General features: G+C 39.4%; 1 protein-coding gene across 2 annotated transcripts; it reads right to left on the reverse strand.

The window, feature by feature from the left end:
• Positions 1-27747, reverse strand: HLTF (helicase like transcription factor). 2 transcript variants are annotated; one of them, XM_082487240.1, is made up of 24 exons: positions 27676-27747; positions 26196-26406; positions 25445-25611; positions 24853-24986; positions 23772-23869; positions 23184-23258; positions 22790-22981; positions 22556-22651; positions 21491-21539; positions 19441-19528; positions 18641-18720; positions 17693-17782; positions 17394-17491; positions 15948-16091; positions 15098-15236; positions 14195-14330; positions 13716-13895; positions 13152-13276; positions 11753-11931; positions 7769-7897; positions 6225-6337; positions 5748-5928; positions 1118-1198; positions 1-411 (listed from the first exon to the last, which is right to left on the reverse strand). In XM_082487240.1, exons 1-24 carry the CDS (start codon positions 27693-27695, stop codon positions 259-261), a joined length of 2958 nt encoding a protein of 985 aa, XP_082343366.1. In that variant the 5' UTR covers positions 27696-27747; the 3' UTR covers positions 1-258. The 2 variants fall into 2 exon arrangements, with proteins under 2 accessions (XP_082343366.1, XP_082343367.1); XM_082487241.1 differs by lacking the exons at positions 25445-25611; positions 26196-26406; positions 27676-27747 and having other exon boundaries at positions 23772-23872; positions 24853-25426.
• Between the last annotated feature and the right edge of the window lie 241 nt (positions 27748-27988).

Consider the following 27988-nt stretch of genomic DNA (forward strand, 5'->3'; position numbering starts at 1 on the left):
TTCTGTTTTGAGGGACTTTTAATGTAGTCTTAAGCATTGTACATAATAAGCAACACTTTGAAGAAATGAATACCAGAAAGATTTCAGGAGTGCAAACCAAGTTTGTGTGTTTCTAAACGAACATTTAGGAGCAAATTACTTTTTAAAATTTATTTGAAGCATTTGTTTTGACCATAAAGACAGCAAAACTAAAAGTTAGCATGAGACATGCTTGAAGAGCAATATTAACTAAAATACTAAACATACCACAATTTCAAACTATAAATCAATCAGAGCCTTGATTTCATTAATTTTGGTTTGTTTTGCTTCACTTGCTGAAGGCTTTTTGGTAGCAAAAGCTCCTGCTGCAAGTTCCCTCTTCTTGTTCTGAATTTTCAGCATATTTTCTTCCACTGAATCCTTCACAATGAACTGGAAGAAAAGAGCCCCACTGAAATGAAGGTGGGTTTTTTTCTTTGTTTGTTTTTTATTAAAAGTTTAGGTTGAGAAATTTAGGTACTTTGGAAAAAAGAAGTTAAATAGCTGAGTACCCTAAAGCACAGCTATATTATTTCGTTATTACTTTGTAAATAAAGCACAAGAGGGAAGGGTTATAAAGCAGTTGGAGGAAATGGTTTTAATTCCCCCCCCCCCCTTTTTTTTTTTTTTTTTTTAACACTTATTGGAAGAGTATCTATCTCTTCTGTGCTACTTATATGAGAAGACTGCCTGTCTTCAATTTCCCAAGTAATATGTTTGTGACTGGATATTAATGAGAGACCAGCTGCTCTTCCACAGCTAAACAAGCTGCTATGAAAAAAGCAAAAGCATTCTACATACCTTCAAGAAAATAAATTGTAATAGCCAGACTAGGCAACAGCAATACTACCCCATCTTAGTCACTCCAAGTATCTCAGCAGACATCTAATTTCTAAAATTCTTACTTCATGGAAAACTGGTTACATTTAATTAAATCTTACAATTGAAAACCCACACTTCAAAAATCACACCACAATTTAAGTTTACTGGTGAGACATATATTGTCACAGTTCTTCTAAAAACATAGCAAAGCCTTTTGTAAAATTATTTATTTATTCATAACCAGAAAACCGTTCAAACAGGTCATCTCTCAACTCACCTTCGTAATAACAACATTATGCTTCTGACCCAGCCTGTGACATCTGTCAAAGCACTGATCTTCTGCAGCGGGATTCCAAGCCTGTCAGTAGCAGCAAGGAACAAGTTAAATAACCTCCCTTCAAAATACACAGTAAGATGCACATGGAATCACAAAGAAGTTATTGTACCAGCAGCTCTTGAACAAATATTGCTTGCTGATTACTCCCAATGTAGCGTCTCACTCTCTAAGTATTGCGCTATAAAGCAAGCTTTGAGAACTTCTGGTTACATATTCATAACAAGCAGGAACATCAGGTAAATGTTGTAAAAACTAAGTTTGTCAGGAGTCTAGGGGACATCAAAACAATCTTGTTAGCATTTTAATTCCGAAGTAAATGCTGCATATACTAACTGCCTCAGTACCCTTTTCCTGATAGGAAAATCTAAACCAGCTGTACACAGGCAGTTATTTGTCAGTAGACTAAGCCCCCTGACTGTTAAGAAAGCCCATGTATGCTTCCATTACTATATGCAATAATCACAAAGTTAGGTAAACGAGAAATTTGCTGAACATAAAATGGTAGTGTAGCTGTTCCTACTTGCGCTTAGGGTATAACACTAAATATAAGGATTTGTGAGATGCCAAGTCTGCGCTCTGCATTTTTGCAGCAGGTTTTTTCTGTCTAAAGGCATAGTTCTACTAATTCTCACAGAATAGATATTTACATCTACCTAAAATGTAATCGTGGTGTCTGTGATAAGCAAGTCTTATGCAATGGGCTCACCTTGCCATGTCACCCACATACTGGAAGTTATCTAAGAACTCTTCTTAATGACCCCTTTCTATAGAAGGGGGAAAAAAGAACAGCGCCAGGCTATCGCAAAAAATTCATTGTAGAGTCTAAGAACCTCTGATGCCTAAACTCACCTCAGACATCAAGCTGCAAGATAAAAGGCAAACAAGTGCCATTACTGAAACCATAACCGTTAAGGGGGATGCGATACTGGACCTGATGGTCACTAATGCGTGAGCTAATCGGTGATGTCAAGACTGGAGGCAGCCTGGGCTGCAGGATCGCGCACTGGTGGAGTTTGCAGTCCTGAGGGACATGGGTCAGGGGAACAGTAAAGTCAGGACCCTGAATTTTAGGAAAGCAAACTTCCAGCTCTTCCAGGAGTCAGTCAATAGGCCCCCGGGAAACCACCCTTGGGGACAAGGGAGCAGAGAGGACACCTTCCATAGAGCACAAGAGCTCTCAATCCCCAGGTGTAAGAAATCGGGAAAGGAAGGCAAGGGACCAGCATGGCTGAGTCAAGACCTGCTGGTGAACTGAAGGGCAAGAAGGAAACGCACAGGCAGTGGACACAGGCACAGATATCCCGGGAAGAGTATAGGGACGCTGCCCAGTTGTGTAGGGATGGGGTCAGGAAGGCCGAGGCGCAGCTGAAGCTGAACTTGTGAGAAAGGCTTCTACAGGTACATCAACCAGAAAAGTAAGGTCAAAGAAATTGTATCCCCCTGATGAGCAAAACTGGCAAACCGGTAACAACGGATGAGGAAAAGGCTGAGGGACTCAACAACTTTTTGCCTTATTCTTCACTGGCCGCCCCTCCCCCCAAATCTCTCCAGTGGATGGACTGCAAGGCTCTGAGAGAAGATCAGGTTCATGATCACCTGAGGAACCTGAACATACAGAAGTCTGTGGGACCTGATAAGATGCATCCCAGAGTCCCGAGGGAATCAGCTGATGTAGTTGCCAACCACTCACCATAATATCTGAAAAGCCATAGCAGTCAGGTGAAGTCCCCGGTGACTGGAAAAAGGGACACATTGCATCCATTTTTAAAAAGGGTAGAAAGAAGGACCCTGGCAACTACCAAACTGTCAGCCTCACCTCTGTGCCTGGGAAGATCATGAAACAGATCCTCCCCAAAGCTATGCTAAGGCACATGGAGGACAGGGAGGTGATTCAAGACAGCCAGCATAGCTTCACCAAGGGCAAGTCCTGCCTGTCCAACCTAGTGGCCTTCTATGACAGAGTGACTACATCAGCGGACAAGGGAAGAGCTATAGATGTTGTCTATCTGGACCTCTTTAAGGCCTTTAACACAGTCCCCCACGATATCCCACTCTCTATATTGGAGATATATGGACTTGATGGGTGGAATGTTCAGTGGATGAGGAATTGGTTGGATGATCACATCCAGAGGGTAATGGTCAATGGCTCAATGTCCAGATTGAGATCAGTGACCTTGCAGCCCCTTCCAGTACCTACAGGGATCCTACAAGAAAGCTGGAGAGGGATTTTTTACAAGGGCATGTAGCGATAGGACAAGGAGTAATGGCTTTTAACTGAAAGAGGGGAGAGTTAGATTATATATAAGGAAAAACTTCTTGACTGTGCGGGTGGTGAGCCCCTGGCGCAGGTTGCCCCGAGAAGCTGTGGCTGCCCCATCCCTGGAGGTGTTCAAGGCCAGGTTGGATGGGGCTTGGAGCAACCTGGGCTGGGGGGAGGTGTCCCTGCCCAGGGCAGGGGGTGGCACTGGGGGGGCTTTAAGGTCCCTTCCAACCCAAACCATTCTGTGATTTTATGATGTATCTGTCACTGCAAGATGAACATTCCTGGCAAGCTATGTATGGTAAACTGTTCTAACACTAATCTGACTGTACAAACAAGATGCTGTCTTGAGGAAAGATCTAGCCCAAACATGCACAAGCGTGTTCCGTCTATCTTTGCTGTAGTCGAGGAGGACTGAAGTGTACTACTCTCACTCTTCTCCCCTCATCAGTCCAGCAAATGAAAACTGAACTGCAATACCTCCATGTCTTTCTGCAATATCTCATACAAAGGATACTGTATTTTATAGGGGAAAATATGGAGAAACTTGAGCCTCAGAAAAACATCTGTATACTTGTGATATGCTCAACATTAAAGGTTCATATTTCTTCCTAGAGGTGAGAATTCTGCAGATGAGATGGAAATCTATGGAAATGTTCCTCTCTTGTACTGTGGTATAACACCTCTCAGAGAAAGAATGCAGACCTCTGAGCTACCAGTTCTACAACAAATCCACAGCATTTGAGTAGAAAAACTGGTTACTCCACTGGCTCCAGAGGTCTTTTTGCTTCTTAAATCCTATTATTGCTGCTAATTCACTTCAAGGAATGCTAATGCATGACTGAATCTCATTCGGCACTGAACATTCAAAAGTGAGATCATAAAGGATCATGTGGCCCCACTGCCCCTTCATCAAATACAAGCAGTCAACCACTGTCATTTGGGATGGTTACCATCACAGGATGGTTACCCGCAGGCTGAGAAGTCATTCAATGGTGCATAAAGGATGCAATTATATTTGGCTCTGGTTTGTGATGTGTAACTATGAACTGTAGATGACTCTGTTAATAACGCTTAGCTTATTTTCTTACAACTGCTTGCCACAGGACGATGTATGCATCATACCTTATTAATTACCTTCACAGAAAATGAAAATTCTCTTGGAATTTCCACAATCTCTTATTCAGAGAATTGGTTAAAAAAAGAAAAGGACAATTGGACTAGGTGGTGGTGTAGGTCCCTTCCAACTGAACTATTCAATGCAACACATACAGAAACAATACTTAGGAAGATGTATTGCGGTTCACGAAAAACCTTTCCCAAGGCAACTTCTCCATACTCTCACTCATATTTAATTCCTTTAGCTTATTAAGTAAATAGCTTTTGTCTTCATGCTGTTATTATCACTAACCTGATGTCCAAGCTAGTACTTTTTCTTTACTATTGGAGTTACCAAAGGCCCAAGTCCAAAGCTACACTATTACTTTCATTTACTTTGTGGTTTGTGGTTTTTTTGTGGTTTTTTTTTTTTTTTTTTTTTTTTGAAGTGCACAAACTGTAGAATTTGTCTCAGTTTCCAACTGCCAAAAAACTAGGACATCAGAGCAGAGAAGTAAATAGTGAGGAAGGAGGAAGTGAATAGAAAAACTTCTATTTTGTACAGTGACACAACAACACATGAACCGATTCTGTTAGGAATACCATTTTGCTATCAGTAAATGTAATTTACATTTTTATTCCTTACAAATAATTTTGCATTCCTGAGTGTTTTAAAGAAAGGAAAAAACTTCTTAGATTTAGATATCACCATCTTTCTCAGTCTCCTACAACCACAAAAAGTAACCTCAGACTAATGTCTTTACTTATAAATAAGTTCACAAAAATAGCAGAGAGACTAGAGCAGAGAAGCACTGCATTAACATTCAGAAAAAAATATACTGTTCCTGAAATACCACTTCATGGTTTTCGAAGTTATTAAATAGAACAAACAGAAGACCACATTCAAAAGCATCAGAAAGAAAGAGAAAGAAATAAAGAAGGAACAGCTATCAAATGCTACACACCACTTTGTTACCAGTACTACTAGTATGCTTTCCATTCAGAGTAAATAAATGGGACAGCACAAAAATACTGTGTTGAAACAAAAACATGACAGGGAAACAAATGAAGAAAAGCCCTATTTGCCCTTTAACAGATACTCATCAGTGTTGATCATTCTCAGAGGGGGCTTTCCTTCTACCTCTTAGGAAAACACCAAAAAGGAGCTTCACCTAGATTAAGCCAGATCATTATGAACAACCCATTACTCACAGGATCCATTAAAAACACTCGGGAAGCTGCTGTCAGATTTAATCCAACTCCACCTGCTTTCAGAGACAAAAGCATTACAGTTGGGGATCCTGCTTGGCTGCTTTGGAAACACTGAATTGCTTCTACTCTTTTCTTCTGTGCCATTGACCCATCCAAACGAGTAAAGGCAAACCCTGATTCTCTGAAGAGAAAATAAAAATGTTCAATTTAACAATCCATTTTCTGTGACAACAGGGAATAAATACATTGAAATCCTGACCTCTACTTTGAAAAGCATATTTAAAGTTCTGCATTTAACAGGTGATACATTAAAAATAAGAACGAGATTCACGGCTTCATTCCACTGAACAATGTATTTAAGCAATCCGTTCCTCTTTTGAAGTTCTAAAAATCAAAAGGATTCTATATTCTTTGAGAGATCTTTCTAAAACACCACAAAAGCACGTGTTTATTAAAAATGACAGTAGTTCTACTTACTTCAAGGGATTTTCTATCAATGACAGGAAAGTTGTGAACTGAGAAACAACCAGACATTTAGCAGTTGGATTATCCCTCCGCAGTTCTATCAAAGCATGCATGAGAGCATTTATCTGAAATCAAGTGAAGACTTATGCAGATTATTCTCACTTGGTTAGATTCCACTCCTACAGGTGCTTTGATAAACTTCACATCAATTGAGAAACCACTGTTCAGTAATACCTTTTAAACCAACTGATCTTAAATAGTGGGGGCAGGGTTTCTTTTTGTTTCCAAAGGAAACTAAGGGTTGAGCGCTTTTAATGGTCACAAACTGGGGAAGAGGATTCACGAACCTGTTTTCCAGACATACTTCCCACTGCCAGGAGCCAACAATTCCCCTACCTCCAGGGCATATGGAAAAAAGGAACAGAGTAGTGGGACTCTGAAAAGTAAGGCTTAAGCAAGGGACACATGGCAAGTGCTCTACTGCAGCCACACGCAAGAAGTGAGAAAGGCTTCCCCCGGGAATATCCAGGCAAATGAGCTACACGAGACCCTTGGGCTAGGTATGACAGAGGATAAGGAGGCACCAGAAGCACTCTTGGAAGCAACACGAGAACACAAGGAGCAAGGAATGGGATCTGAAGCAGAAAAGCATTGCCAGTTCTCTCATTTAAGGTTTAGCTATGATGAGGCAAAGAACCACTAACTAGAGAATGCAAGCAACTGCACTTTTTTATTAAAAAAAAAATAAAAAATTGAAAACATCTTAATTTATTCTAGAGCACAATGTCCTAAATTAGTTCTTAGGTCTCCACAGAGAGTTATTTTTGGGGAATAAATTTATAACCAGCTTTTGAAAGAACAATAAACTTCATTACAAATAAAAATTAAAAATTTCATGTTTCAGAAAAGCAATCTCAAAACAAGTACAAATACAGGCAGTACAGTACAAGTGTCAAAGTACAGGCAGGAAGATTTAATTTCTGGCAGTGAACGCACAATGAAGGTGAGGCAAAAAACAACGTGGCAGACCTTCAGAAACAGGTCTGCAAAGTAAAATAAAAATACCTCACTAGTTTATCTGACAAGTGTTATATTGAACATATGATGCCCATTTAGTTTTCCTCTGTAGAACAGAGTACGTATTCTTTACACAAGTTTTAAGAAAGAAGGATTTATTTAGATTTTTAGTTTCCAAAAGTAAACTACGAGCTGAATAGTTTCAGTGGTTATAGAATGACTCTATCTTCAGAAATAGAAACAACAGGGAAAGCAACAGCTCTTTTACCAAAAGTTTTATTCAATTAATACACATCTATGTACTGCACAATGACCAGCATCAAATTACAACTGGTGCTCCTTTTGTCTTGTTTCCCTGCTGCAAATTTTTTTTGTGATGAGATTTTACTATGCTGGCTAAACACGCTGTGCAGATTTTTAAATAATAATTTACATTATGTTATGCATATGTAAAGTATGTTCAGCATATTTACATAGAAGTTCTACACAGTGCTCTACAAAACCATAACGAAAGCCAAGTAAAACACAATGGAATGTACCTTTGAACTGGATATCCACCCCTGATCAGACTTCTTTCCATTACTGGAGTCCATTTCCTCTTCTAGGGGACATTCCACCAAGTGCTCTACTCGAAGCTCATTCCTACAGAGAGGGCATTTGGCATTTGGCTACGAAAAAGCCCAAATAATATTATAAGAAACGTATTAGATAAAATTATTTATAGTGACTACTAAAGATTACCTTTACAAAGCACCTTTTATGAAATTACTACATAGGTGTTCATACAAAAAATAGACAAGGAGTACATTCATTCTTGTAACACACTGCTTTGTCATTTCTAACATAACAATCAAAATATTTCATTTGTGAGAACATACCGTGTCATAAGTGCTACATGTTTTAAAAACACTCAGCCTTCCTTAAGAGTGGTCTTCTTTCTAAGCGTATTTATACTTGAAATAAGCAGCTCAAGATTTAAAAGCAAGCAAACACTTGTGCTATGGGGAGAAGACTATTTAAAATACCAGAAAAATAAACTGTCTTTCAAAGACAAGATCTTTCTTAATTACAAACAATGAATGACCTTTTACCCTTTTCCTTCAAAGCCTGCACAGAAATAATAGCAGTCTGATGAAATATGCTTTGTCAGGGCCAGACACAGGGTATCTTCCCTTCCCCAACAGACATGAGAAATGAGACATAATTTAACGCCAAAAGGTTGTTTTTGTTTCTCTGAAGCATACTCTAGATAAGGTAAAGTTTAGAATTTTATACGATAGCACTTCCATAGGACTACTCACAAAATTTAACAGAAGACTGCGCACTATACAAATACACACCTTTGCGAAGCAAAACCAACAAACATGAAAAACTTTTGGCTAACAGAGCAACCCTTTAAAATTAGCTAGCTCAGTTTATACAGCAATCTGGCCACAAAGCCAAGGCGTCTTCAGACAGGCTGCAAAGTGGACCTCACAAAGCAGATGAATACTGGGGGCTTCTAATCTGGAATGAACCTCCAAGCCAGTTAAAGAGGATGGCAGTCATAGTCTGCATACATGAACTGACTGGAGCAATACAGATATCCTTTCAAGGGACAGAATCTTAACACAAATGCATCTGAAATAACAGTCTCCGAAAAAGGTAGTTACAAATGAATCACTCCCGATTTGGCAGCAGTCCAAAAATCCTCCAACGATGAGGCTAAACAAATGAATTCTAATAAATCTGAAAAAGTTTTCTGCAAAAAAAAATCCTGACAGTGCTCATAAAGATGATTCCTCCCCCCCCCCCCCCAAAGGCTCGCATCTTTCTGCATCCCTTCTCCAATTTACTGTACTGTAATTAAAAGCAACAGAAAACCCAAAATACAGCTAACAATGCCAACACAGATAGGGAGGAGTGGCAGTGAATGCATAGGAAAGTGACAGTGTCTCACAATCAACAACTACAAGAAAAAAAAGAATGTTTTAATGCATATCTGGCAAGCTTTTACAAGAATGTAGTTAATAGACAAAGACATTAGAATACTGTACAGGTTTTATAGCTTTATTGGGACTTCTGCATAGGATCTTTACTTGCACAACTTTCAAGCTAGCCTCAATGAAAGACTGAAATGAAGGAGGTCTTAACTCTCAAGCTGTTAACTACTAAGAAGTTTTTCCAATTTCAGTAAATACTTTTAGGTTAACATTAGAAAGATAAAAGGTGCTCCAAGTTTGCAATACAATGTAAGGACAAACTTTTCACTCTGACATTTTGTGTTGGCAGCTTCACATCCCATTCCTCCCTGATGGCTTAACGATCTCATTTGTACTAATAATGGAAACCACAGGCATCTTGCCTGGAAGAATCCTGTTTGAACCCAAGCTGTTTTGGGGGAGGGGGTAGGTGTTTGTTGGTTTGCTTTGGTTTTAAGGTGGGAAGTAAAGTACTTTCCCGAGCTATTTACTAGGAAAGAGTTCCATTGCAACCATTCAGGCACAGGATCTACCCAAATGAGATGCAGCGCTAAGACAAACACCTATCACGTGGAATCAGTGAATTCCCTGATCCTGGAATGTAGATGTCTGTCAGTGTTTGGCTGGAAGCTGCAGAAACTTCTTGGGAACTGATTTAAATCAGGAATCATTTTGAATGTAAGAAAGGCTTACTCACTCTCTGCTTTATAAACTCACAATAGTTCAACTTCAAAAAAGCACCATCAAAAGTGCACAATCTACACCCTCCGCTGTTAAGCAATCTATGGAACAGTGTCAGATTGGACAAAGGCCCTACTTCTGCAGATTCCAAGGTCCTTTCTAGACAAAGCACAGTAAATAACTTGACTCTACAGTCAAGTAATACAGGTTCCATCACTTCATAACCTGATTTATTTCTCTGCATGCCTAAATATACCTGAAAGTTAAGTAGGGGCACCAACTGCTACAGATACATCAAGGATCTCTGCACTGGAAAAAGGCGCTCTTTCCTCAGAGAATAATGCCATGTCACTAGCTTCCCTCAAAATTCTCAGAAACTCCTGACTGGGATATCTGCATCAGGACCTTGCGCGTCTGGCAATGAAACAGTCGGCCTACGTGCCACACTGACACTTCCTACCCTTTTCTTATTACGTTGACTGATCATGCACAAGCAGGGACTAATTTGTCCCCTGCTGCCTCCTGTAAAGAACACCACCTAGATTTAGCCTGGCACTTGCAGCTCTACTGTGGCATAACAATTCCAGAGAGGAAGTGCAGCAGCACTGGATACAGATGGTGAGATGACCACGCTATCAAATTGCCCTAGAAAGGAAAGGGCAAACAAGAAGGAAAAGTATAGCTTAGAAGTGCACGAAAAAAAAATTTACTATGTTTTTCAAAAAAGCAACCAAAAGACACTCAGACACAAGCTTATTCTGGAGAGAGTCCAGAGAAGGGCCATAAAGACGGCCCTCCAGCAAGGCAGCTATTTCACTGTGGAAGGTTATCAGCTGGAATAAGAAGAGTAGACATGATTTTAGTTCAACAAATTCCAATACACAGCTTTCGTCTCTTTTAAGCACAACTATATGTATCTGCATAACACCACATACAAGCAGTGAAGAGGCATCCAGCCATAGGAAGGTATACAATGCTGCACTGCATGCAATCACTTTTACCCTAGGGACAAAGTAAGGTGAGAACTAGGGAAAAAGGTCTTTGAAAACACCGATGGACGTTAACACTGTTCAGTTTGACAGCTACTCTCTCCAAGGTTTGGTGTCAGGCCAAAAGTTTTTATAATCATAGTTACATAATGTTTCAGGTTGGAAGGGCTCTTACAGCTCATCCACTGCCACCCCCTGCCCTGGGCAGGGACACCTCCCCCCAGCTCAGGTTGCTCCCAGCCCCGTCCAACCCGGCCCTGAACACCTCCAGGGATGGGGCAGCCACAGCTTCTCGGGGCAACCTGCGCCAGGGGCTCACCGCCCACACAGGAGAGAATTTCTTCCCAATCTCTCATCTCAATCTCCCCTCTTTCAGTGTCAAACCATTGCCCCTCATCCCATGGCTCCCCTCCCTGACCCAGAGCCCCTCCCCAGCTCTCCTGGAGCCCCTTTGGGCACTGGAAGGGGCTCCGAGGTCTCCCCGGAGCCTTCTCTCCTCCAGGCTGACCCCCCCACCCCTCCCAGCCTGTCCTCCCAGCAGAGGGGCTCCAGCCCTCCCAGCATCTCCCGGGCCTCCTCTGGCCCCGCTCCAACAGCTCCGTGTCCTTCTGATGTTGGGACCCCCCGAGCTGGAGGCAGCACTGCGGGGGGGGGGGGGGTCTCCCTAGAGCGGAGCAGAGCAGCAGAATCCGCTCCCTCGCCTGCTGGCCATGCTGCTGGGGATGCAGCCCAGGATGCGGGTGGCTATCAGCTGGACAACCCAGCTGATAACTAGGCTTATACTGTTCACAATTTACCATTGAAAGAACAGTAGCTAGATGGCCTTCTGGTGATACCAGTTCATTGCTTTTGAACAGCTATTACAATTAATTGTAACCATAGAACAACCAACCTGCTCACTTCTGATGACTTCAAAAATACATGGCTTACAAAACACATGTGCACAGCGTGTTATTACAGGAAGAGTCAGTGATTCCAAGCAAACTGCACATTCTTCATCTGAACCAGAGCTCAGAATCAACTTCATTTTACTCACTAATGCCTCATGCAGTTCTTCAGGAGTTTTATTATCTGCAAATATAGAAAGGTACCTGAAACCAGAGATTACCATACAGGGAACACCGATCTGGCGCACATCACACAGTTCCATTGATCAAAATGCAATTACACACAATGAGGATATAGCCTACAATGTATAAAAGCACAAGCTGCCAAATACTGCAGAAAATTCTGACTATTTCAAAAGAACAGTCTTGACTTGAAAAAATGGTAATCAGAATTCAAAGAACCTCAACTGCATGCTCAGTGATAAGTACATGTGTGACAATGCCTAATGGGAACAAGCAGTTTTTATATGGCAGCTGTTCAAGTAGTAACAATCGTACGGAGATAACACTATTTATAGTTAAGATTGCTTTATTTTTTAAGTAAAGAAAATCAAATCATACTTACTACTTACTAATTAATTTCTAAAGTTATTGAAAAATTATCCAATCATTTCTCCATTCTGTATTTTTCAGGAAGATAAATGACAGCCTTCTTTAAAAAGGTTCTGATAATCTCTTATTGGTCTTTCAGTTTCCTGAAAAATCACACCTACACCAACAGCATCTCAAAATAGGATTTTTCAAAATCAAATTCTCAAATTTAGAGTACTTCAAACAGACTATACTTTCTTCTGAAATAAATGCATATGATTTTTAACACTACACAGCTGTACAGTTCTGACTTGTCAGAAATAAAATTTCACTCCTTTCAGTCCTCTGTGTTCACGCTTCCTTACAGCTGTAACAAAGTCAACAGTTTCCTATTCTGCTGAAGAGGCAATGGTTCTGCTGACATAGCTACCAATCTACAAGTCATTCCCCAAAGCTCCTCTACATCTTCTCTCCTGAGGCAAAGAAAAAAATTTGCTGTAAAAGCACTTCTGTAAATTATTACAACAGATACACTGCTTTTTAACAAGCATTGTGCATTAAGCCCTCTGTGATCATTTCTGCATGGGCTGTCAAAGCTTATTAACTCCTGCTTCTAGCCTTCATAACTACTCATACATCATTGCTTTCATTCATATTTGAGTATGTGCTCAAGTACCCACTTCTCAAACGTATTCAAACATATTACAGTATGAAAAAAAATAAAGGTAACGAAGCTAAAAGTTCAATAATCCAAGCTGAAAAGAGCAAGGCTGAAGCTAGAAAGCTTGGTAAATGCACAGATGTGTTTCTGTTCTTGAATACAAAGTGCAAGTCCTGTTTTTAGAAACGCGGGAACTAAAAGCATTCACTCACCAGCCGAAAAACTGGAGGAAGATGTATTTATACAAAGACGACGATGACAACAAAGCTGCCTCAATCTGAGCAGGACACCAAGGACATCAGCATAGTGAGCTAGCACAGTCCCTTCACTGAAAAATCTGAACAAGAGTTTTATCATTAGTGCGAAATGCTACAGCCTGAAGTAACAGATAACAAGTGATCAAGTTCAGCTGTTAGAATGTTCTCATTTTTCACTTTCCTGTTTGAACATATTTTCTCAAATCCTCTTCTGAAACAAGGTACAAAACGCTACCAGTAGCATGTTCTACTAGAAGAAATGCTGACACATGGCGACAAGAATGTTAAGGCCATTCTTTACGTATCTGGTGTCCCTTTCTGTTTCCCACAAGACAGAACTTCTAATATATAGTTCTGTGATAGTCTCTACTTCACTCTTCAGAACTGAAGAGATGCTACGCTCATTTGCAATTATTAGCTTATGGCATACAAATTGACACACTTGGCTAGTAGAGCTAACAATCAAAAGTTTGTGATATCAAGTGTCAACCTTCAGGATTAAGAAAAACTTCTACTTACCTGCTAATAGCGGCTTCGCCCTCCTTCTTCACAGACTGATAGATTTGTCTCTCTTCCTCTGTAAGCTTAACATACTGAATAAATACTTTACGTTCTGGTAAATCCAAAATGGGTTTTCCTTTAACTTTACTTGTTTTAGTTCTTCTAAGGGTAATACTCCTAATCAGAGACTGTAAACGCCTAAAAATACATATATAGACAATAAATTACCCAGCTGGGGTTGGTTTGTTTGCTTTTTTTCTTCATTTTACTGCATAATTACATGTTCTGTACAAAATCCAAGTGCAGTAGTACAATATAATTAATTACTCTGAAATATTAAATAATTTGACTAATTTAACATTTATTAATTTGAACTAAAAAAATGAAATAAGAACTGATGACACAATTTCAATTTTAAACGTGAAACACTAATTTGTCACATTGCCCAAGCACTGCGAGTCATACTCATTCACAGACCCTTTGGGAACACTTCATACCCAAGTCCTCCTGGAGCTCCCATTGTGACTGGACGTTGAATTGTTCTGTGCCACCACTCTCGATCAGTAAAAGGTTTCAGTTTTAAGAAGGAAATAAGAGACCACAAATCCTTTACAGAATTCTGAATAGGAGTGCCTAAACAGAAAAATAAACAAACAAAAAAGAGATTGTAAAACCTCAAAGAAACTAAAAAATACAAATGTTTAGTCAAAATGAAAGTTCTGTGCTTTCTCCAAACCATGCATCATGGACAGGGTCTCTTATAACTAGGTTGACATGTCATTAAGGCTAATAAATATTATTTTTAAAAATTAAAATATTACAAAACACTTAAACATGCAAAAGTGAGAAAACTGCAGCTCACAGTCCCAGAAAAACTTGGATGCTAATCTTTTTCCATTTCAGCTTCACCAGCAATGGTTACATCATGATCATCTTTAAATTACATTTAAGGATCATATGCCTGCAAGGTCCCTGGCAGTTTTTAGGATGACTATTTAATTCCAAAAAGCCACTGAAGTTTGGATAAGTATGTAAGAGGGTGAGCTCCTAACCAGACGTAACTTGCAGGTCATAAATAGGTCTCTTTTTACTTGCACTTCCACCAAACCTGTGTATCAAAAGCTATTTTAAAAATTTGTGTCTATAAACTGAATAGAAACAAAAACTAAAACAACCCAACCAAACCACAAAACCAAGCAAACAAAATCAAACCCAACTAAACCAAGACACACCTAAGTCACTGCTCAAAGACAAGTCTGAAAACATTCCAAATGAATCTGACAGACAGACATTAACCATCTCCCAGAAAAAGCTGAAGTGGAAACACCAAGTAGGAAACACAAGATGGTGCTGTACTAAGATGATCTGCATTGCATTTCCTCTGCTGCCAAATATTTTACCTGTAAGTACCCATCTTCTGTGTCCCTCCAGATTTAAGGCAGCTTTAGTTTGCTGAGCATTTGGATTTCGTATCGTGTGTCCCTCATCCAACACAATTCTCAGCCACTTGACTTTGTGTAAAGGGCTGTCGCCTCTGATCTGAAACACAGTATTTTTTTAGTTTTGACTCAAATTAAAATAGTTTTTTTCAATTTGGGCTAAACAGGCTATTAATATAACAATCCTGGAAAATGTTACCAGTCTGCTCATACTTGAATATGAGGAATGAGCTACAGCAAAAATAAGCTAAGCCTGAAAAGAAAAAAGGCTTCAAAGACACAGAGATATATGGAAAATGGATCAGAAAGCAAATTAAAAGTTTATATTATATTTAAAGATGTAATCTTCAGGCTTTTAAAATGGCTGGAATTTCTATGAAAACATCACTCTACAGATATATCTCATGCAATGAACTACTTGGTTGCAGCCCATGTGCAACAAGAACTATGAAATGATGTTTTTATATGCTCCGTATTCTTTGAATTTGGCAGGGGAGGGCAGAAATGGGAGACTTGTGCCACTGATGTCTGGGGAGATTTACATACTTACCATCCTTTTCTATCCGTAAAAAGTCTCTTCCTTAAGCTGTCATAACTGCAGTCAAACAATTTTCCTCTAACAGAAGCAATCAATAAAAAAATCCCTTTGCTACCACAGCGAACCCGTAAGAAAGTATGAAAAGTAAAACTACAGCTGACCTCCTGACTCCCTACCAGAATAGCACTTGAATATACTGCCATCATTAGCCCAAACACTGGGAGTCTTGAACAGCAAGGGACCTTCGAAGAAGACTTTTTCTCATTTACTTACTCCATAATCAGTAGCTAAGATGTTGTATGTTGTCAGTACGATGTCTTGTTCCGAAAGAACTGATGGGTCCTTGCTACGGTCAGAACCATAATAAACATAAGTATTTACATGAAAATCTTGGTGGATATGTTGTTCAAACTGGTCCTGAAAGAAAAGTGGCCGGAAGTCACCCAAAAGATACTGTGTTACTGTATGATTGTTAGAATACAATTCTTCTAAGTTGCCTTAACTAAAAACCACTTCCTCTGGCTCTGTGACATCCTACATCCACTTATATAACAAAAACAATTTGAATTTGGGTCTCTTTTTACCTTCCCACTCAGGTGAGAAGAGGGACCAGAAGTAGTCACCTCAGTCATTAGTGACACTGTATCACATTCTGATAACTCTAGTTCTACTTATTGCACAGTATAAATTCACATCCTCATGGTATATGCACTTCACCGCAGTGGAAGAACTTTTATGTTCTTTTTCACTTTCCACCTTCGTCTTCTCTGTTTATCCTTTCACTGTTCATTTACAGCTTCTTCCCCTTACTGGATTAACCATCTGTTATAACATCAGTGACAGCACAATTGCCAAAGTATTCATTTTACAACCAGTGTTTATACTCCCTGTGTTTGTCCTGTGAAGCACTCAGTATACAGTAATCTTGACAGCCAATAAAAATCAACAATTTGATTTCTGAAGCACCAGACTCACGAATTTTCTTTTTTTGGTTTCGAATTGACAAAAATGGTACATTTTTTCCCCCCCACTATTTGATGTTTCCCAATTATATGATTTCCCAATTATATGATTTACCTACAGTCTATGAGTAAATTGTTTCCTGTGGTTCTAACCACAGACAGCCAAAACCTTCCAAATAAAACATAACTTGAAAGTTAGATATCCCCTTAATATTTGTATTCAAAGTGTCATGAAAACAAAAAAATGTAGCCAATGCAGAGACAGAGCTAGAAGGGCCCTTCAGCCCGCTCACCCTAGCAGACCTACTCCCACAAGTCAGCAACAGGATCGTCAAATTACTGAACACCTCTAGTAAATCAAAAGTCACATGCATTATCAATAAAGTACAATAACATTTTATTATGAGCATGCCAGAAAGAGGACCTGTCTCCTCCACCTTCGTTATCTGGTTTAAAGAGTTAAATCACACAAGTTCCAGAAATGCCAAAGTGAATCTGCCTAGTCAAAAGCAGCGAATGGAAAGTAAGCTCGCTTTCTGATAGCGGTGAGCTCGCTACTCATGGAACTGCGCTCCCATTCCAACACTACTCCAGTTTTTAGAATTTCCATCAAACAAGCCTCCCTTGTGAAAGCAACTATTTCATAAAAAAGAAAAAACGTGGCCTTTTACTAGTACGAGAGACTACAGGGAGAACTATTTCTACAGCATCATAACGAACAGACATCACATTTATGCATTAACAGCTTAACACTTACAATCCAGTTGCTTAGGACAGACAGTGGACACACAATCAGTGTTGCTCTGGGGCCAACATCAGAATACTTCTTCTCAACTGACTGAACACTAGCGGCACCTGAGAAAACAGAAGCCATGTTTAGTGGCATAACGGTGCACTTTAAAGAAAAGTAGAAGTTCAAGAATCTGATGGTTCCCTGAAGTCCTTTCTAAATTTCTTCACCTGAACAGCATCAAAGCCATTTACAAAGACATTTAAGTAATTTATTGAGTCAAATATTTATAATACTTTGGCTTCAAAAAACTCAGAAATCATTACCTTTTCTCTTTGTTTGTCTTTTTAAACAAGTAGATGAAGGCTGAAGAGCAGATGCAAAGCCTCTATCTTCTTGGATAACACAGGGAGTTGCTGCAAAAGGCCAAACATAGATGTTTCACACCAGGCAGAATATACACATGCTTTTATTTTTATGACATGTTTCATAAAAGTCAAACCTGTTAACCAAATTACTTCTCTCCAATACAATAACGTAGAATATCTCAAGTTGGAAGGGACTCATAAGGATCACTGAGTGCAACTCCCTGCTCCTCACAGGACTGCCTAGAACTAAATCATACGGCTGAGAGCATGGCCCAGATGCTCCTTGAACTCCGACAGGCACGTGTGCAGAAATATACTATCTTATACATCTATTTCAGGTTAGGAATCCTCGGAGGAATGCAGTTTACCAGTCATTTAAAAAAAAAAAAAAAAAAAAGTTTAGCAGAGGTTTCACTCCAAGTACTTTAAATCTAAACTTAACTGCTTACTCCAGAGTACCCGTACCCCTTCATTTTCTTCCATGTAAGATACTTCGTTCAACAAATGACACATTCTTGCCTCTTCGTGATCACATTTCAGGTATTTACCACAAAAGATAGATTTAATTTTTTTAATTTGTTTTTACAACCTCAGTGCCCTGAGAAGTCTATGTTAAATTCTAAAAATCTTAGCAATTCTGTTTTTCACCTTCCGCCTGACCCTGCTCATAGCTTCCTACACCACCACTCTAAGGCAACTTAGGACTAAAACACTGCTTTCCCATTCATCAGTTTCTAAAATTTTCTGCTTAAAGTTTTGGTTGACTAAAAAAACCCCACCAAAATAACCCAAGTAGTTTAGTTAATTCCTTTTCCAGTTAATTATAAATCCTTTTCAGTTTGGTTTCAGAAAGGAAGACACCAGGTGTCACAGTATCCAATTAAAAAAAAATTCTTAGCAACTTACTTTCTGTTTGCTGCAGTAGCCCTTCTTCAGACTCTTCCAAGTCACTGCTTTCTGAATATCTTGGTTTCTTGGCTTTATCTCTAAGAGATCATCATTAAGAAAGAAAAAAAAACAAACCCCAAACCCAACTACTACTGCTGCTTGAATTCACACATCAAATCTCAAGAGAATAAAGCAAATGACCTCGATATGCAAGTAAGATACCACTGTGATTTGAAAGTTTTCTCTTTAGAAGGGTTAGAAAGAGGGAAAGCCCAGAACACAAAGCAGAACACACAGCTCCAGGGTGAATGATGCTCATAAAACTTGGCATAGATTATTACTGAAGTTCACACCAATTATAGGAAGAGGCTAGTGTGGTGGGAAGGCTCAAACACATTAGTAAGCTTCACAACTTCATCATCTCAAAGCTGTCCCTCTGTCAGAAGCATGCCTGCAAAGTATTTCTCAACCCCTTAAAAACCCAATTGATACTAGTAGAAAGATTACTTCACAGCATTTTTTTTAGATGTCACAAACTGACGTTATTAGACACCTTTACTATTGAAGGAGACATCCAAGCATGCAGTCGCGCAGGCCACGTAGAATGAGTTAATGCTTTTTTAATATATTCCAAAACGCAACACAGATACAGAACACTTATGATAAATGTAAGCAGAAGTATAGCATACTGGAAGGCGAAGAGAGAGCAGGAACAGAGAGAGTTTTAGGCTAAGGTTAACCATAACCAAGTAGCCCTTTATTTTTACTCAAAATCTATGTAGCAAACATAACAAAAAAAGATTATTCCAGCTACCTACCTTTTTGGAAGGCAACTTGGGTATTTCAACGGAGTAGTTTCAAACTTTTTAACATTAGAAACACCAGGCACCATCACATTGCTAGAGTCTTCATTAAAGAAGAAATTGGTATTTATGAAAAATATACATAGTCTTCAGCTTGGTTATCAAACCAACTTTAGCATAACTTGATCAAGAACAAGTACAGACTTCCTGTAAAACAACCTCAGTTCTGCATGGGACGAGTACTACTGATAACTGTGATCACAAATGAAAAATAAAAATACTCTTAAAACAATGTTAAATATTTACAAAGTCATGAAATGTGTACTGATTTTCCAGGTGATCAAAACCAAACTGCCAAGAAAAGAGGAAAAACCAAATGTCAGCATTGTGCTGTTAAAAGTAAGGGTAAAGTTCTATAAAGAAGTTTTAAAGAATGCTAAATGGTAAAGGTTTCTTACGGGCCAAACCTTATTAACTAATGATTTCTACATTGGCCAAAACTAAATGAGTAACAGCAATATTAATAGAAAAAAATGTGGCAACACCATAGATGTGCATGGGGAGGGGTTGGAGGGATAACAGGGGGGTGTGGGGGTGTGTGCGTTTTGTTTAGTTGTTTGGTTTAGTTTTTTTTTTTTTTTAAGGTCTTCTATCAGGTAGTGAGCAAAAGATAACCTCTGCCTTCTGCCAATAACAGCTTAATCAGAAGCAAATGCAAAAAAGAAAACGCATTAATACAGAGTTTATATCAAAACTGAAAGCAACAGTGCTTGCAGAAACAGTTTTGCTACAACTCAGATAAATAAATTCGTGCTTGAATTCCAGATTTAAACTTCAGTAAAGATTATTTTTTAAATACAAAAAAAGAGTTTAAAACAATCCTGAAGATGGCAAAACTCGCAAAGACTCAAGAAATAGGTATCAATTTAATGTACAACAGAATGAAAAATGGTGGTGAAGTAAAGGTTTGATAAGACATTATCATCACTTTTTCAGATTAAATGATAACAGAAACAGGTTCTCCCCGAGTGCTGTAAATAGTATCTTGTTAAAATGCTTGATGCTTTGGGGAAAAAAAATAATCCTGGATGCTGCTAGGCATTTCAGCTTTGGTAAAGGTTCTGATTTTCTAGTGACACTTATACTGACCCCCATGAAAGTCTGCATTTTCTCCTCTCCAGAGTACTGATAAAAAAAAAGCTTTCACCAGAGACAGTTCATAGTAATGTGTTCTCTCTTTATCTGTCCCTTTCATTTCTCTTCTGCTATTAGTTAGACTATCCATATTAAGATTCCTTGCATGGGAGGACAGAAAGGGACAGTTACTGCAAAACTTTAAGCCCCATATATTTCTTTGGTCATTTTCAAGAGCATGATGAGTTACAAAACATACTAACAGCAAGTATATTTTTTCATAGAATCACAGAATGCTTTGGGTTGGAAGGGACCTTGAAGACCATCCAGTCCCCCCGTGCCCTGGGCAGGGCCACCTCCCCCCAGCCCAGGCTGCTCCCAGCCCCGTCCAACCCGGCCTTGAACACCCCCAGCGATGGGGCAGCCACAGCTTCTCGGGGCAATTTGTTCCAGTGTCTCTCATATACATCTACAAATTCTCCTGATACAACTTGAAAACCACAGGTGTGATAAAATCCTTCTAAATACTTGTCATTTGCTCATTACTTAAAAATATTTTTTTTAAAAAGTGACTTAATACAGAACCTAATTACAATTTAACTACTAACATTCACTGTTTAAACAAACAAGATTTTAACTGATGCATAAGTGCTCCTGTTTTATCTACAAGAAGGAAAAAGGAAAGCAAAAAGGATCCAGAATTCACTTCCTGGATGAGATAACTTTCCTGACAGGGTGCAACTTTCTCTCAAGGCACTTGATCTTCTCATATATGTCAACTGCAACTTCTTTAATGAAACGTTTTAAATACTTCCGAGATATGTAGTTTGTCAAGAGTTTGTGAAGATTAGCAGTGACCACAGACTAAGAGTACTCCAGGTAATAACATTATCATGCAAATATTACTGGACTTTTCATAATTTGCTGTCACCTTCACATAGTCTGCGTCCAACGCTGTTCATGCTGTTAGTACCAGACTCCTATTGAGGAATGGAAACTTTTATTCTTTACTGTAGCAACTGGAAAAAATGCCAAGAACATTACTATACTAATCTGACCAGGGATTAGTTACTGCTCTGAAACATGAAAGACTTGCTCAATGGTAAGTCAGTCAGTCACTGAAAGGTGCTGAAAAAGCTATACTTTTTTTTTTTTCTAGTAGCCACATACAGAGTTCAACGAAACTGTAAATGGGCAGAGAGAAATTCAGTCTATGTAGCTGCCCTAGAGAGAAAACACACTAATAACATTTCCCAGTTAACATTCTGAGGTCAAACACAAAGCATTATTTTGTTCAATTTAGACAAGTATGGTAAAACGAAACAAAACCCTCAGCCTTAATACTGCCAGGGAATATTCCATAATAAATCACCTAATCCTAGCATTTAATTTATTTCATTGTCTTGAAAATGGTATCATAACAAAAGCAAAAAGCGCTTGAACTACACTACCTAAGAAGAGTTTGCACATTACTGTTAGTTCACTAACTGTAGTTTCCTCTCGTCTCTTCAAGTATTTGGCAAAAATAGAAACCAAAATTTATTTATTTATTTATGTACTTTATAGCAAGACTCTGCTTGCTATTGTGGCTGTTTCAGGTATTTCCTCCAAACCACACAGGAACTATGCATGCACACCCCAAGAAAAAAACCCCACTTCTATTTGTGTAGTCACAACTTGCCTACAGGAGAAATCTGTAAGAAACTTAAGAATTTATAAAACTTAACAGTGAAAATGTTTACGCCTTCATTGAATCTTCCTTGGAGTATACTTAAGCATACGGTCCTAAGATAACACAGTCTACAGCTCAACTATACATTCCGAAATAACACAGTCCACCTACCTTCAACTAATCTACTCTATTCTGTCTCTTATTTGATGTGCTCCAGTAACTTTCTCTACATGTATACAAAGTTCACCACACAGAAAGTTACTAGGCACATAAGCTTTTCATTAACTGCTATATTAACTCTGATAAACAATCTTTTTATCTCACCTCATAACACTTATCACTTGTGATCTTTTCAACAGGAAGAGGCTTGCCATCTTGAAAATTTGTGAGAATCAATGCAATAGTAGTAAGTGTTTTACCCTGCATAACAGAAAAGAACATCATATTTTCCACAGATTAAAATGGACCAAATGACCAATCAAGAAATACGCACATGCATTCTGCATTAAAAAAAAAAAAAAAAAAAAAAAAAAAATCAAGCTTGTTAAGTATTATTACCAGTCCCATGTCATCAGCCAGTATTCCTCCAAGAACATTTTTGGGTCGCTGCTTTTCTGCAAAATTTGTGAGTATATTGTAATAGCAGTTACTTCTCTCTTCCCAAAATGGTGGCAAATCATTACTGTTCTCACGTGAAACCATCCAAGCTAAGGCCTGCTTCTGATGGGGCAGCAAGAGTGTGCCAACAGCCTGCAAATTAGAGAGGTACATTATGCACTATACGCATGTCAAATATGACATTCCGTTTTCGGAAGAAAAATTTTTTTATGAAGTCCTTTATATCTACTAAATTTGTTTCTGATTCAAGCATCTCCTGTCTCCAGACAAAGATAAATGCAGATGTTTGAGTATTTATATTTTTATAGAAAACAGTCTCTAGCTTACAAAATACCTCTGCTCCTTCCATTTCACAACTTTTATCATCTTCCTTCAGATCCTCAAACAATTTGTCAAATTCACTTTTAAGCTGCATAAGTGAACAAAAAAATGGCAATTAAAATTATTGCAATTAAATATAACCACTATAAATAACCAATTACTCTATTAAATTACAATTACCTGTCATATGGTAATCAGTGTATATAGGTCTACCATTTTAGACCTGATTTGCTGGAATATGTTTGTTAGCTACTACTATAAAATAAACTTCATTTTTCCAAGACAACCACATGCCAATACAAACAAGAGCTTGAGAAGGGATGGATAAATACATTTGCATCCTTTTACAACACTCACTAAAGTAATTACTTCATTCTAATTTGAAAGAACAAACAAAAAGCAAAACCCAAAACAAACCACCACCCAACCCTTCAACCATCACCCTGGGCCAAATCTGAAGATAAAGTCTGGAAGACTGATTTTATTTTCATTTGAGAACAACAGAGTTCCTTTTCACGAGCACTGTTTCACTAATGACAAAGTTAAAGGTCCCCACTGTTAAAATTCCAACTTCCAGGTGTTTAAAGTATGAAATGCAAACCTGTTCGGTTGTCAACTGCACCGCAGCATGAATCGGAGCGCTGTAACTTGGACCAGCTCTCCCAGAAATCCACTTTGATCCAAAACCACATTCTGAACCTACTTGCCATTAAAAAGATAGTATCTGAAACACAACAGTATGATGACTTCCCAATCTCAGCCTTCACTGGCACATGAGTAACCATGCTCATCAGATTGTGGGCTATAAGACAGCATCTTTCACTATGTGTCTTTTAGCCCCAATTTATCCTTTACTTTCAACTGGCCACAAAGGCTTTCCACAAAGCTTTGTAAGACTCACAGGCTATGGGTTGGGATCTCTGGAGATGGCAACTGTGTTTCTTAGAAACTGTTGTGTAACATGAAATTCGACTTGGTAACAGTATGATGACTGATAACACAAGATGTTTGTTTACCTCAAATTCTTTTTACACTAACTATGTGCAATAGAACCTATACAATAGAAACTGAAATCCTGCTACATATATATCCCTCACCAAGTGTTTATTTCTGCATGCATCTGTACTCCTGACTACCACTGCTTCCACGAAGCCTAGTTCCAGGAGCACAGGTGCTTTTTGTGCAAGGTTGGATCTGCAAAGCATCAGGTCTACTAAGTTTATTTGTTCAGACATCTCATCTCTATTTGCTCACACCTCATTAATAAGATTCACATCCTAGCACTCTGCTAAAAAGCATCACTGTCCCTGAAACCCTCAACCTATGAAAGGGTCTAACCCGTTTCTTAATTTATTTTTTTTTTTTTTTTTGAATGCAGAGAAATGCAGGGATCATTACGGATTTTTACGGAATTTACAGAATTGAGTATATTTCTGAGATTGCTCAAATGCATCTCCAATTGCTGGCAGGTAACATGAAAGACAGGACACAAAAGTATACTTCCTATGAAGTTTAAAATTAATAGCCAAGGACTCTGCATTATTCCCTAAGTAAGTTAAAAAATAATTTTGTGAATGACAAGACTACAACAAGGATTAAGCCCTTAAGCATTTCTTTCAACCAGTGGCAAGTTCAATCTGAGTATTTTAACAAGGAAAAAAAAACAAAACTTCAAGGCTTACCTTTCAGAGGAGGAGCCAATTTAAATCCGTGCCTTTTTAGCTGATCTAGCACTGCTTCCTTGTTCTCTTCTCTTCCCCAAAAGCTCATTTGAACAGGCATGGTAAAGGCATTTTTTGCTCCATAAGGGACAACCCTGATAAAAAAAAAAAAAAAAACCAGGAAAAAAACCCACAGCGGTAATCTTGTAACTGTTCAAATTTTTAGAATAACCCTTGATATGTCTTCAGCAAGTGGTACTCTAAAGTGCTTATTTTCATCAAAACACAGAATGTTCCAGATAAGTGCTAGTACTCATACATCATAAACCTTTTAGACAAACCACCACGTGCAGTTAATTTAAGAGTCTTTAAGGAATTTGCTCTCACTAGTGTTTCTACATTTATCATATACGGGAAAGAATGAACTGTATGCAAGTAGCTCAACAAAAGAATAAAGAGTATGAAAACACGCAGCTTTAATTTTATTACCAAGAGCTGCCATTTCTGTCAAGAGAGAACACTTATAAATAGTTTTCAGAATTTCCTAGTGTAGCAACAAAAAGAATTCCCATTATTTATATTCATGGAACCAAAGAATAATCTTCTCACTTACCCTTCAATTAATGCCAGTTTGTTGTCCATAATGCCTGCCAATGCTGCCGCTAATTCTTTTTTTATATGACCTACCTGGTCTCCGTTCACATTATTTACTTTCACTGCATTTTTATCATAAGGATTATTGGGTTCCCTCTGAAGTGCAACCATTTCATTGTTATTAACCTAACACAGCAAAACAAACACACAAACACCCATTCATTTAGTTGCAAATTATTTGCAGAAGTATCTAATATACATTTACCTATATATTGTGAAGCTTAATTTGGTATAGCATTCTGTTCAGTCAGTCTAATAACATACTACTTATTGAAAATATCAAAAGCATTACAGAAGAGCTACCTGATAGATGTCAGCAATTTCAAAAGCATTCCTAAGAGCAAGAGTTACCTTCAACCATTAACACATTTTGCAAGGGAATAAACATCCCTTCTTGTCTGTGCAAACATTTCAAAGACCTATTTAATTTCTTGTTTTCTGTCATTTTCATTTGCTCTATGTGGGTGAGCAGAACTACCAAGTACCTAAACCAGATTTGAAAGCTTGCTACCTTAACTAGATTTTGTATTAAAAGTTTTAGATTAAGTACTTCCCATGCAGAATGCCAAATACGGCAAGTTAGGAAAAAAAAATCTATTAAAATTATACTTGGTCAAAAGTTCTAGGAATTCTTGAAATTTAACTAAACGCATTTTTTCCAAAGCTGACAAAACCTTTTTCTTCTGCTTTATAATTTATCGTGCACTTACAATCCCTGTGTAATATCGTAATCCAACAACACTTCCTCTCAAAGTTCCATATAAGACAGCTGAGTCTGTATCCTCCTCTGTTCCAGAAGTGTCACCTACAGAGAGGAAGTCTTCCAATCCAAGACTGGAATAAAAGTCAGAAGATGAAAAACGGGAAAAGTTTCTCTCTCCTCTGTAGATGTTACGTTGAGACCATCCTCTTGCAGAATCTCTGCAGAAAGACAAAGCGTGAAATATGGGACAATGACTTCAATATTAATAATAGAATTATTGTTTCCTTGTAATGTGTTTTACCCCTTTATATAAGGTTACCTGTAAACCCCAATTTTACAACTTTATTCAGATATTTACCTGGAAACTTTAAAAAAAAAGTTCCACATTAGGACAAAACTTTGTCTGCCGTTTTTTAATCCCCAATAAATTAGTTTAAGCCAATTGCAATAAAGAGCTGACAACCTAACTGACTGAACTACGATATTTGTGCATTCTACCCTACCTTCCCTCACGGCATTGTCAACAACATTACGAATTCTCCAGATTCAGTTACATCTCTAATTACACCTGGGACAGCAAAACTTCCCTGTTTTTTCCCAACACCGATTTTTCTCATCTAAGAAAAGGTTAAAAAACCCCATTTGTAACTAAACAACGCTGTGTGACTTCATGCCTGTCTCCACAAAAGTTGTGACACCTTGACATCTACTATCGCTGCTTTACAACGGACTTTAACCAGCGGCTCTCCCCTGACCCGGGTAGTGGCACTGTGTGCCCGTCAGCCCTGTTCCCCTCTCGGCGGGGGCGCGGCGGTAACCGCCGCTGCGGCACACCGGGGGACGGAACCGGCTCTGGTCGTGCATTTAATGCACGGTGCAGTGAAGGCTGACTCACTAACAGTTGTTTTAATCGAGTAATACAAAACGACAGAATCTCAATACAAGTTTCAACAGATACATAATAATCAGGACCTTTGGTAGAGCCCCAAACTACCCCACTGTGGTACTGGATTAATTTAAGAGCACTGCCAGTCAACGTAATCAGTTTCCATACGCTAGTTATTCAGAGCTTGGCATAACAAACTTTGGTTTCTTTTGCAAATGCAAAGCTACAGCATAATCGGCACCCCCTTTTCTAACGGAACAAACGCCCCCGACAGGCTTTGCTGAGAGCTCACAGCGGCTGGGCCAGCCCGGAGCTGACCGGCCATTTTGCCGCTGTCCTGCTGAGGGGAGCGCTGCACGAACGCCCCAGCCGCGCGAACAGCCTTGGCACCCAGCGTCGGCAAGGACGGGAACCGGGCGGCGGAGGCCCCGAGTTTCTAGGCTGGTCACCTCAGCCCGCCCGCCCGCCGCTCGCAGGGTACGGCGCCAAGCGGCCGAACGCAGGCGGAACCCGCCGCGGTGCGGCGCGGCACGCACACGCACGGACCGCACCGGACCGGACCCCGGGGACCGCCGCCGCCCGCCGCCCCCCGCCCCCTCACTTGTGCAGCCTCCGCGACATGGCGGCAGCCGCGCTCCCGGGCGCCGAGGCCAACGCGCGCCACTCCCGCCGCCGCTCCCCGACCGTGAGGCAGCGCGCCGGACCCCACCCAGCAACGACCAATCCTGGCCGGAGGCCTCGCAGGCGCCGGCCAATGAGGACACGGCGGAGGGGCGGGGCTGCCTCTCTCCCGCCCCCCGCCTTCCGGCGGCGCCATAGGAGCGCCCGGCGGGCTTCGGTGGGTCCGGGCCATCAGTACACCTTGCTCGACGAGCGATAGTGCTAAAATAAGCTATAGTGGTTATAAAATAATC

The sequence above is a fragment of the Vanellus vanellus genome, assembly GCF_965231255.1.
Source record: "Vanellus vanellus genome assembly, chromosome: 8".
NCBI lineage: Eukaryota > Metazoa > Chordata > Aves > Charadriiformes > Charadriidae > Vanellus > Vanellus vanellus.